Here is a 12,081-nt window from a genome sequence, read left to right as displayed (position 1 = left end):
CTTGTTTCATGGCTCCCCTGGATGTTTTCAGGGTATAAGAGTGTATATAGGCGAAAGAAGTAGGCCGGTGGAGCTACGAGGGGCCCACGAGAGTGGGGGCGCGCCTACCCCCTTGTCTCATGGCCGCCTCGTTGCGTCTCTGACTTCTACTCCAAGTCTCCTAGATTGCGTTTGTTCCAAGAAAGATCCTCGCGAAGGTTTTGTTCCATTTGATATTCCTTTTCTGCGAAACACTGAAATAGGCAAAAAAACAGCAATTCGCACTGGGCCTTCGGTTAATAGGTTAGTTCCAAAAATAATATAAAAGAGCATATTAAAGCCCATTAAACATCCAAAACAGATAATATAATAGCACGTAACAATAAAAAATTATAGATACATTGGAGACGTATCAATCAACAAGCAATCATGCCTTTCAAAATATCAACACTAAATAAAGTTATCCCTAGCCCATCATGCTGAATCATTGATCCATTCATGGAACACACTCGCATATTAGCTACATCAAATGCTCAAGTATGATCATAGTGCCCCTTAGTTGGTGCTTTATAAGAGAAGATGGAGACTCAAATAAAAATAAAATTTACATAAAGTAAATAGATAGGCCCTTCGCAGAGGGAAGTAAGGATTTGTAGAGGTGCTATAGCTCAAAGCTTAAATTGAGAGATAATTTTTTTTGACAGGCATACTTTTCACATCAACAAAAATGACTGAGTAATTCCCAACACTTTCCATGCTAGATATATCATAGGCGGTTCCCAAACAGAAAATAAAGTTTATTCCTTTTTCCACCATCCTTTCACAATCTTTGGCTAGCCGTATTCATGGATGCCCTCCATACCAACAGTTTACAAGGAATTTATTATTTGACAACATAAAGTAAATTTCTTTTTCATTTCGGGACTGGGCATCCCTATTACCGCCGCACTCTCGTGCAATGACAAGCGAATAAACACTCATCTTGAGAATAACACATCTAGCATGGAAAATATTGGCCACCCTTTGCTGCTTCATGAGCGGTACGAGCACACAAAAAGCAAATTCATTTTGAAAATTAGATATGGCACATACAAATTTTCTTAAAACGACATGGGAATACCGTATATAGGTAGGTATGGTGGACTCAAATTAACACATACATACATACATCAACCTTGCTTTGTAATGGTTTTCCTTTTATTTATTTTATTTTGTATTTTTGTGTGATCTATCTATCTATCTATCACCATACAATTTAATCTTGCTCGTAACCGTCGAGGGATTGACAAGTGCACCACCCACTTATACGCACCAAGCCAACAATCATAATCCTAATCCCAATCCCACCAACGACTAATCAATAACCATCTTAATTCTCTCTCTGTATGCATGTATCATATCATTCATTCATCTCTATGTATGCATGCATGTATGTATGTATGTATGTATGTATATATGTATGTATGTGTTAATTGTGTGTAATTCAAAAGCCAAACCTTAATCCATTCATCTCCCTCTCAATCAGCATCCCTAGTTGGAAAAAATTCCTATACGACCGGTTTGTATGGTTTTGATCGGGAGACCCACTCAGTTGATTGACACGTGGCAGTGCGAATCTCAATGCATGTACCTTCTTCTCTGATTCTCTGTCATGAAAACCAACCATTGTTTCGTTCCCTACTTCCCTTCACAGCGAGATCCCAAACCTGCCGCTGGTGCTCTGTGTCTGTCACCGCCGACCGACAGAGCCATGCTTCTCGCCGCCACTGCGATTTTCCCTACTCACCAACGTCTGTCTAGTCTGTTTGCCCCGTCGGTCGCGGCCAAACTTTTCGACGCCGGCAGAATCGCGCTGCTCACACCCGCCGTCGAGGCCAAGCTGCTCGTCGCCGGCGTAACCCCGCTGCTCGCTGCTGGGGTAACCCCACTGCTCGCCGCCGGCATGAGTCCTCTCGCTTGTCAAGGCACCGAGCATTTTAAGAAAATGAATCCATCATCGGGCAAGACCTACAGCAATGGAGTTGTTTGGTAGGCTGTCTCCGTCGCCGTGTCACTGCCGTCTTGCCGCCATGCCGTCGTCGTCGGGAACGAGCGCACCGAGCTTGGAATTGAGATTTGGCAAACGGAATTGGCAGATAAGTTACCTTTTGCGACGAGATTGGCGCTGCCACACGTCAATCAGCTAAGTGGGTCTCCAGATCGAAACCATACAACCCGGTCGTATAGGATTTTTTTTCCTCCCTAGTTGGTGTAGAGGCCGGGATAAGTGAAATTCTCTTTCAATTTTTAAGATACAACTTTTGCTCAGTCTGGGCAATTAGAGGTTGTATGAGGTCCTCCTCCATGTGACGCAAAAGCCGTTAAGAAGCCGTTGAGCCAATCTCGCTTGGGGATGAAAGGGTCATTGTCGGCTGCTTTGCTCTGAGTCAGAGGCCATAGTTTCCCCGTCTGTTGTCCCCTCAATCTTGTTGCCTCGCACCAAGTGTCCTCTCGTCGGGATCCTCGCACGTGTCTGGATAACGATTTGTATTACTAGGTCGTGTTTCTAGTGAGGGTGATCACGCCTCGTCCCAGTCGACTAAGACGATTATTGAGGAGGAAGATCCAGGGCAGGAGCCTTGACATGTTGTCAAGTCGAGGAAGAAGAGTGAAAGCACATCCACTCCCTGATGGTTTTGGTATTCATGTCAACATACATATTGTTGGACTAATGTTTTGCTTGAGTATATTTCATTAAAGTTCAACTCCCCCTCAAGATGCTAAGGACAAGTGTTGGTCAAGCCTCAAGACTCCTTTTTATATTTATGTTCCAAGACATTGAGTCCATAGATATGCCAATACTATCAAAAAGGAAAAAAAAGGTTGTGATAATGGATTCACTGCTCAAGTGTTTAGAGATCAAGCTCCAAAAGCCTTCTCACACTCCCACGGTCACAAACCCTAAATACTAGTCGGACTCACCGAACATGCATTCACACCCGGAGTCACCAAGTCATCCATGACATAGTCGTTGCCTAAAAACCTAAAACCTTGGTCTCGCCGAGTTGGCCCTTCGTCCTACTGCAACTTGTTCAGAATTTCCAAATAGTTTCAGTCGGTGATACCAAAGTGTGTAAAGTGCTTAGGTCATCACAACTCGGAGCCAAAGAACGTTTTCATCCGAAGTCACCGAAAAGCCTAAAGCTTGCATATTTTGTATTGATCGGTCCCACCGAATAGTGTACAAATATCTAATCTAAAGACAGTTCAAGTCGACAACTCCAGAGATGGTGATAGGAGGGTCGACCGGCACCCGCTTTGCTTTTCCCTGGGAAACCAACTGCGGCAGTGTGTTTGCTTCCTTTGGTGCCACGCCTGCAGCTGTCCATAGAGTAACATGTGGCCAATCATTTCTGCAGACAATGGTCTCTCCGTTTACCGTTCCAATCTGTGCCTCGAGGGCAGCCATCTTATCGGTGTAGACGAAGGCGTTAAACGATACGGCTAGTTCCTGCTTCTCGTAGACCGCATAACTTGCGACCGCGGCTACACCATGGACCCTTTTGTGGGCGAGGGTGACATGCACCTTGTTCTTGAGGCTATCCTCTAATTTTATGCCGTTGAGAAAATTGTCGACATCCGTGTCCTTCTCTGCAACCTGTTGAGTTCAGTTGTGCAATATGCATGATCCGGTTAGATTCACAGCATCGTCCAATACATCTATCTTATTGGAGACTACCATATAAGATGAGCATACACTGCTTGTTACCTTCCGGACAAGGCCCAATACGTCTGCCGGGGATAATGTAACAGCAGCAAAAACGATATTGCCCAACCTCCGCTTCGCAGTATCAGGTGGTTTGATATCACCTTTTGCCACGGCCTTTAACTGTTCCACTACTTGTTTCACCGCAGCCTCAAACGGAACCTACACATTAGAGCCAAAGAAATCAATTATCTTTTCCTCAGGGAACAAAAGCATCATCACCAACCTGTGCGCTGAAATTGTAAACTTTGATGGTTTCAGACTTTTAGTAGGCTGGATCAGTTAATGCTATTGCTAGCCAATAACTCTCTGATCAAAGCACCTCACGTAGCAATGTAAAGTCACCTCAATTGCTATTGCTAAATCAGAGATGAGATTAAATGTTAAGGCTAACACTCCAAACTTGTGACTGTAAAAAGGGTATTATTCACCCAATGGATGAGGTTGGTACCCAAATGTGTGAGTGTAGGTGCCCGAAAGTAGAGACGGTGGTACAATTAATATATGGTGTTTCCAACCAAGTTTAGGGTTTGTGTATGTTCTCTTGTAAGCCTACTGTATGTACTTCGACTCAAATCAACACAACACGTCAGTCCATAAAGTTAAGTGTTTCCTGAAAAGAATACAGATTTTCACTGACAAATAAATACGTACATGAGATATGTTTACCTGAATGGATTTAAGATAATCAGCATTCTCCAACAAGATCTCGCGCAACCTCTCCTCCCACTGTGTCCATTCTGATGGCTCCACTCTGATTCGACATTATTGATCACATCAGCCAGATTATAAAGAATCATGATTTTGATGACTATTTGACTATTCCACAGCAGTAGTTTAATTTGTACTCAGGTTTTAAGAGGTAGCGGTTCCATACCTTCTTCCATGCCTGCTTCGATCCAATTTGAATAAGCTAAGCCCCTCGTCTAAGATACTTTTGACATCACCAGGCAATGGAGCTCTGAAAATAGGAGAAGCCAAGTAGCAGTTCAGTAAGTACAAGTTTTTTTAAGACCAACAAAAATGGCATGTTTCTCTGGCTTCAGGAATATGTAAAAATATCTACCTATCTGGCTTGAGGAGAGGCATCTTAACCAAGGAGCCGAAACGCTCGTGCAGTCGGCCTTCGAATTCTCTTCGATTCTGGAAGTGCATTTTTTCTTGAATGTAACACTGATAACATGGTATGGCATCCCAATAGGATCTGAAACTGTATTTTTGGGAAAGGGCATACCTTGCCATCATAGAGGTTGTAAAACTCTAGCACAACTTTACCAGCATTCTGTGATGCCTTGTCCAGATTTCCCTTTATATGTAGGTATGTAAGTCATAACATGTTAGAGGACAATTTACAATTTACAGCAAACTTGAAAACAGCAAGAGCTTCAAGAGTAAATGGCTTTGTGTACCTCATGATTGACCCGCTGGAGTACGCGAAACATGAAAACAGCAAGAGCATCAAGAGAAAATGGATTTGTGTCGGTGCCTGCAGTTTCAAGGAAATGAAGAAAAAATACAAACACATCATAAGCAGAGATAATCTGGGGTTTTGTACAGACTTGTTTTTTGTGTCAAGTAGCAGAAAAAGCATGAAACAAAAAACAAATCGATAAAGCATACTGATAATTAATTACCTTCAGAATCAGGAACAACAGGAACAGCAGCCGCTTTTGTGGTCCCACACATATTCTCAATCTACAATATATAAATGGACCACAAATTCAGTTCTTTCTTTCTAAACTGTATGTAGCATGTGAAAGAAATAACATTGACTCCATCTTCTCATTTGAAAGTAGCAATCTTGCCTGCCGCCACACTTGCTCATTTGGTGCGTTTTTGTCGGCGAGGGTTATTGTAAATGGTTCCTTTTTCCGCTCGTCAGCAACCTTTTGCCAGTATTTTGCTGTAAGGGGAGATAGTTTGAAAATGGATTTTTTCCGAATCTATATTTTGGTCCTATGAACATGTCAACCAAAGAATGCTGCTAAAGATGCGTACCTTTTTTAGTAAGAAGATCTCCCATCAGACTATGAAGAGGGCGATTATCACCAAGGCCACCAGGCATTTTCAATAGTTCCTTGCATAGAGCAGACTTTGCACAACCAGGTATACCTGACGGATCGGAGAACAAAATAATATAACGAGGACATAATGGGAATTAGTAAATCATCATTAAATTGAAACTTGGCAGGGAAAAGATGATCTATGCGAATGATGATGATTCATCATGTTCTTTAATCTTGCTTGACAGTCATATCCTCAGTTATTCTAATGACTGAAAACAACTCAAGATGAAACGTAAACCTTAAAAACTGTTATAAGGAAAAATAGAATTTACCAGGAAAGAAGACGATGAGGCCCTCGGGTTTTGAAACACCATTGAGGGACGTAGTAGGACTAGACGCTTGAACCAATTCACCAGCAGCCCCTATCAAATCCTGGTTTGCTTTAGCATATTGTTCAAAGAAAGGCTCTGCCTCGCTAAGATACGTCCAGGACGAGGGTGCATTATTTCCGCACTTTCTTGTAATATACACAGCCCTGTTTTGTTTGGCAAACCAATTAAATTAAAAGAAACATATGCAGTTTGGTAAAAAAAAAACTCCTATGAACGAAGAGAAAGAAGTTAGTAATATACCATTCATCCAACAGTTCGCAAAGCTCCTTCTGTTTACTTGCTGATGTTCCCCAATTCTCCATTTGTCTATTAACACGTTCAGGACCATTGATGTCAGACCAGGTAGCACTCTTTGTATTCAATACAAGAGCAGAGCACCAACCACAATTTAAATTTTAACTAGTCACAATTGACAAAACTACGCATATTTCACATGGCAGAAAAATTCTTGAATACCACATCCTACATGTGAGCGGCCTCGCTTTAGAGATATTAACTTTTCCTACTAATATGCATTTCCTACTTTGAGATTTGAATACATGACATACCTCAGGCAATCATCTCTATAATCAGATGGGCCATCTTCGAAGAGGGTGGAGAGGCCATTCCGAATTAAAAATGTCCTTACCTGTCAGGCAGGTAGTCATGTAAGGGAATTGTTAGAAGATACATATGCATATCCATTAGTTAAAACTTATACGATGCAGTACTCTCCGGCGTGCAAGAATTAACAAAGAAGATTCTAAAGGAAACAAGGCCGCCACGCAGATATGCCAAGCTTATAGGCAGCATTAATTATAGTGACACTGCAATACTTATTTTACAGGTGCATCAATCAAATGTTAAAATGAAAGCAAGCAATCCAGAGTAACAGCATTGTATCCATACATCAACACCTAAGCCCTGAAAGAAGCTGAAACCATGGCAGTGAAGTTACCTTATAAGTCAGGAATTTTAGTTTGACCATCAAATTTGAATCCTCGTCACTGTTCTCGGCACCATCAATATTTTTCAGTAAAGTGTTACTGTCTTTGGGATGTTCAGCAGCCTTCCTATTATTCGCCTTGAACAGGTTTACATCAACGAAGAAACCTAATCATGAAAACTATGTCAGTCGAAGCCATGCTGACTTATTGTATTGAGAAGAACTTTGAGTCACATGGTCCATCTTACCCCTATACAGTGGCCATAACCCTTGCTTTTTCCTAAAAAGTAGTACATGACCAATTAAATCTAATAACAGAGATAATAAATCCCATAAAGCAAAAAAAAATCCACTGCTGCAATGAGCTAATTAGGTATGCGACACTGACTTTGCAATCTTACCTCATCTCTTGCCGATAACTTGTAAAAACATAATCACTGTGCACATGGATAACCATCTTGTAATACAAGTTATCATTTGAAAGAGAATCAACTTTTTGGTAACATTTGAGTGCTACAGGGAAATTTCTCTGCTTGATCACACGAATCATCTCCTGTAACAGTGCAGAAGAAATTAGTTGTCATGTAGTAGTTGTTGTATTATTGACATTTGCAGTTATAAAACATTTACAATGTAAGTAAAAAATACTTACTGTTGGACAGGAACAAATAAAAAACTACTAACCTGCAATTTCTTAGTTGTATTGTCAGTAGGATGTGCTTGCAAAAAGCAAGTGACAACCGATTCATCAGCGTCTTGAGACTGAGCATCAAGACCACCACTTCCAAACCAATCAGAATGGTCTGGACATATTGAAGATCCAACATTTTCAAGAAGTACTTTAATTTTCTGTTCATGTAAAATTAATAAGTTATAGAAAAGATAGAATCAATATAATACTAAGACAAATCATGAAAAAGCGAATACAACTTGACAACATTAAACAGTACCTGGTTTTCATCTGACCTATAAGCGGCGCATATTTCACGTAAACTTGGTCCCAAATCAGAGTCAACTGCATAGAAGAGTAACTTTCTAAATCAATGGTAAAAGCTAATGCATTTACAACTCGACTGCATTAAGAATTATTTCCTACAACATGTTCAGATGCATCGGAAAATATTTATTAATACAAAAGCATAGATAAGAAGCTTTTCAAAAAGTGAAGGTTCAGAAATGCTACATCCTATTATTACCTATACGTCTATAGCAATCAAAATGAGAAGGTAGGGGGGGATGACCAAACAAGGATACAATTTTTGTATTTTATTTTCAGTATTTCACTTCTTCTCCTTTCTTATTATCTTATTCTGTCCTTTCCACTCCCATATTAATAAAGATATAGCTGAATATGGAGAATTTTGCTCGTATCTTTAATTCATGATGATCTGATTCAGTTACCATGCTCAATAGCATCCTAACAGGCCTAGCATTTCCACATGGTAAATGTATGCGAACAAATGAGAAGTAGCCAGTCTTTGAACAAGAACCTTAATATTGAGATGAAAACTTCGCAAACAAACAGAAACCCTCTTGTATGGATCATTTATATCACTCAAATAACAAGGCAACATCATTTTACTGGCTTACCTCCATCTAGTGGAGGATGTGAGAAGTTTTTCAAGACTTGTTCCATTTGAACCAAACTTTCACGGCTAACAATACGGGCAACCAGGCCTTCAAGAATCTCACCCTGTACCATCACATGATCCTTTGACCCTACAAATAAAGAGAGACATGAAAACATATTAGAACAGCAGTGAGAGTGTAATACAGCAATTATTATTCAAAATAGTAGACTTACCTGGTATACATATATCAGCTATTTCGCCAAGGGCTGTGCAAACCGGCGTGGCAGTCCCCTCTTCACACAATGCATCGTAGGTAGTGAAAAAAGAAGTGGCAGATTTCCTTGCAAAGATGTAAAGATAAAGAATAATAATAATAAGGGAAGACCCAGCAGTGAAGACTGAAGAGATGTGCACTTTTTGAGGGCATGGCAATAATAATGGCTCATTCACAAGGAATATTAGTAACTAATTTAGTCTAAATTAATGGCAACAAACGGTTTAACCCTCTTGTAGTCTCATAATTAAAAGAACAATTATGAAGATGCATCTCATCTAAAACAGCTTCGGAATGGAAACTTATATCAAATACTTTGACATAGGAAACAGTAAACTTGTCAGAAGACCACCTTGTGGAAAATAGCCACACATGATTTGTTGGTAGGCGCCATTCTTGACAAAAGGCAATCACTTGTGGAGTAGAATAGAACCTTGGTTTGCCATGACCTAACTCTGTTACAGCTATAACCACGGCTGCATAAAGGCCAAAATAAAACTGATATAAATATGCATTCAAAAGAGATTTTGTGCAAAAAAAAGGACTACCAAGAATGGTAAAATTCATTGTCTGAAAATTGATGTCACGGTTAAATAGGTAAAGTAATCGGGCATCATACCATAGTCATCCTTTGGCCTTTGCCCATGGTCTCCTAATACAGCCGTCACAAGTTCCATTGAAATGTTTATCCGTTTTTTCTAGAAGCACAGAACAGCGGCAAAATCAGGAATTTTTAAGAAAACAGCTGACAAGCCGAAATGCAAACGATGAAAGGCCCTAATAGTAAACTGAACATTCTTGATGAGTGTTTAAAATTTCAATAAACTATGTATCAAAGAAAGGTTAGGCACCAAACATGCTTGGGATACCTCAAGAACATCATTAAATTCGGCTTGCTTTTTAGGGGCTTCCTTCCCCCAAGCTTCACGAAACATACGGTCCAGGACAAAAACGCCCACAGCAGTGTAGCTACATATATATCCCCAAAGAAGGAAGGAATTGCACCTTCATTCAGTTAAATAAACAGCTCAACAAACAAAGATCAACAAGACAAACTAGTGGCACCTACATATTTCCAAAGCTGTTCTTGGAATATGCTCCACCACGGTGACCGGCATACATGAATAGAGATCCTGAATGCTTCAGCGTAACCTGGAGAAAAACTTATCTTTTTGTAGGGTGAACACATTTTAACCATCGTCACTGCAAGCAGTTAGGTAAAATAAAACCAGTAATTAATCAAACGGCAAAAGAAGAAGAAATCAAACATACCTCCATGGTAGCTGAGCCACACGACACCATCTCAATCATCCGAGTCCTTGTCTGCCATCACAAAACCGGGGGTAAGGTTAGGTTCCCACTAAAGGCTATTAATTAAAACCCCATTCACTAAATCTAAATATGACTCCCAAAGTGCAATTAAGCAACGGAAGATTTAGAAAGTAAGCCTTGATTAAAAACCTGTCGATCGGAATTGTCATTTTCGAATTTGGGGTAGAAAGCGGCCCTGATGCGCGCCTCCGCGAACGTGTTGTTGTCCACGGCGAAGTCCGTGAACAGCCTCGAAAGGTTATCACCCTGGTCAGCTGCCCCCTCCGAGGAACAGGTATTTGAACTTGTGGTTTAAAAAAAAAATCAAAGTGTTGAGCATAGATATATGTAAGCATATACTAGCAAGTTGTGGGAAATAGGAATAGAATAGGCAAAAAGCAAAATGAGTTACCAATTACATGACGAATTTGCGTTGGATGCCGTCATCCTTAACTTGCAAGAAGAAGAATTCCCTCTGTTTCAATGAGTGAATAAGCAAGCAGGCAGTATCAAGGGCTGCAACTTGCAAGCTTCAACTCCCGATTCATTCAGCCATCAAATGTAAAAAGTAGTATGCAACAAGCGGAAAAAGAATCAAAGGGAAGACAAAACAGGTAATAATAAATTTTCTGATGAATTAATTCAATTACATATATACATGTGTGGATGATGGACAGTTGATGATTGAATGAAAAAGTGTAAGGTGCGCAGGGCAGGGCAGGGACGAGGATTCAGTTACAAAAATTTTCTGACGAAGTATTAATGAAGAACACTACTACACCGGAGTACAGGATGAAGAATATGACTACACACGTACGTACAGGATGAGGATGAGGAGTGTATGTATGTGTATGAAGAAAATTGGGGTTCGTAGCATTAGCAAGCAGGAGCAGCAAAATTAGGCGGCAAAGAAAGAAGACTTGTAACGGGGGTACCTCCGGTGGAGCACAGTTCCGGCGATCCAGATTGAAAGCTTTCTAGTACGCAGTGTATAATTTCTTTCTTTGGAGCAGAGCAGGGTGGGTTTTGAGTCGGAGTTTCTCTGGAGGCCAAGTCGATCGTGTCGGAATTTCTCTGGAGGCAGCAGGCAGCAGGCAGCAGGGACAGAGAGGGACTCTGTCTCATCTGCTGCGGCGGCGGAGGCCGGGAAGCAGAGGGACGCCGTCTCCTGGGTTTTCTTGGGGTGGCGCTAGGCGGCTATGCTAGGCTAGGTTGGTTGTCACGCTGCTTTGTAGGCCGGCCCATTTTGTTGCTTCTCCTCCAAAAGGTTTAGAGCATTTCTTTTTTTTAAACAATTTTTTTATACATGATCAACATTTTATCAAATACATGATCAAAATGTTTAGAGTTCCAAAAACTATTCGTGAGTTCACTAATTTCAAAAAAAATCACAAAGTCAAAAAAATCATGAATTTGATAAATTTTCATGACCTTCAAATACAATGTTTACGAGTTTGATAAAATATTCAAGAAATTACAAAATTGTTTTCGACTTCAAAAAATATTCACAAATTTGTAGAAAATCATGATTTTTGAAATTATTTAAGATTTTTAAAACAAATCATAATTTAAAAAAGTTTGCGAATTTGAAGAAAAAAATAATCAGGGAAGAGAAAGAAGAACGAAAATAAATCAGACGGAAAAAACGCAGAACACACGAACGGGCTGGCCCATTCCCGCGGGCAAGGGTGCGCGATTGATCACTATCCCACAACGTACACGGAGAATAGGATCAGGGTTAAAAATTTCAACGAAATTTCCGAAATTTCGCATATTTCAGTGGGGTCCGAAATATTATCAGCACCTAAGTTTCGATGCAGATTCAAACAGATTTTCAAATGAATTTAAATTATTTTAGAATTCAATAAAATGAAGCTA

General features: G+C 40.3%; 1 protein-coding gene across 1 annotated transcript; it reads right to left on the bottom strand.

Annotated features, from left to right (window-relative positions):
- Positions 1-3,153: 3,153 nt before the first annotated feature.
- On the bottom strand, positions 3,154-11,368 carry LOC119349881 (tRNA ligase 1-like). Its single transcript, XM_037617978.1, has 28 exons — positions 11,139-11,368; positions 10,616-10,678; positions 10,354-10,507; positions 10,165-10,215; positions 9,962-10,044; positions 9,762-9,861; positions 9,512-9,590; positions 9,245-9,368; positions 8,852-8,958; positions 8,638-8,766; positions 7,998-8,062; positions 7,732-7,896; positions 7,449-7,600; positions 7,296-7,327; positions 7,060-7,214; positions 6,671-6,750; positions 6,363-6,428; positions 6,063-6,265; positions 5,723-5,836; positions 5,530-5,627; positions 5,359-5,419; positions 5,134-5,210; positions 4,959-5,030; positions 4,791-4,867; positions 4,602-4,685; positions 4,394-4,478; positions 3,728-3,886; positions 3,154-3,616 (listed from the first exon to the last, which is right to left on the bottom strand). Exons 2-28 carry the CDS (start codon positions 10,648-10,650, stop codon positions 3,215-3,217), a joined length of 3,009 nt encoding a protein of 1,002 aa, XP_037473875.1. The 5' UTR covers positions 10,651-10,678; positions 11,139-11,368; the 3' UTR covers positions 3,154-3,214.
- Positions 11,369-12,081: the final 713 nt, after the last annotated feature.

This window comes from Triticum dicoccoides, chromosome 1B (assembly GCF_002162155.2).
Source record: "Triticum dicoccoides isolate Atlit2015 ecotype Zavitan chromosome 1B, WEW_v2.0, whole genome shotgun sequence".
NCBI classification, from domain to species: Eukaryota; Viridiplantae; Streptophyta; class Magnoliopsida; order Poales; family Poaceae; genus Triticum; species Triticum dicoccoides.
This window is presented reverse-complemented; position numbering and strand designations above follow the sequence as displayed.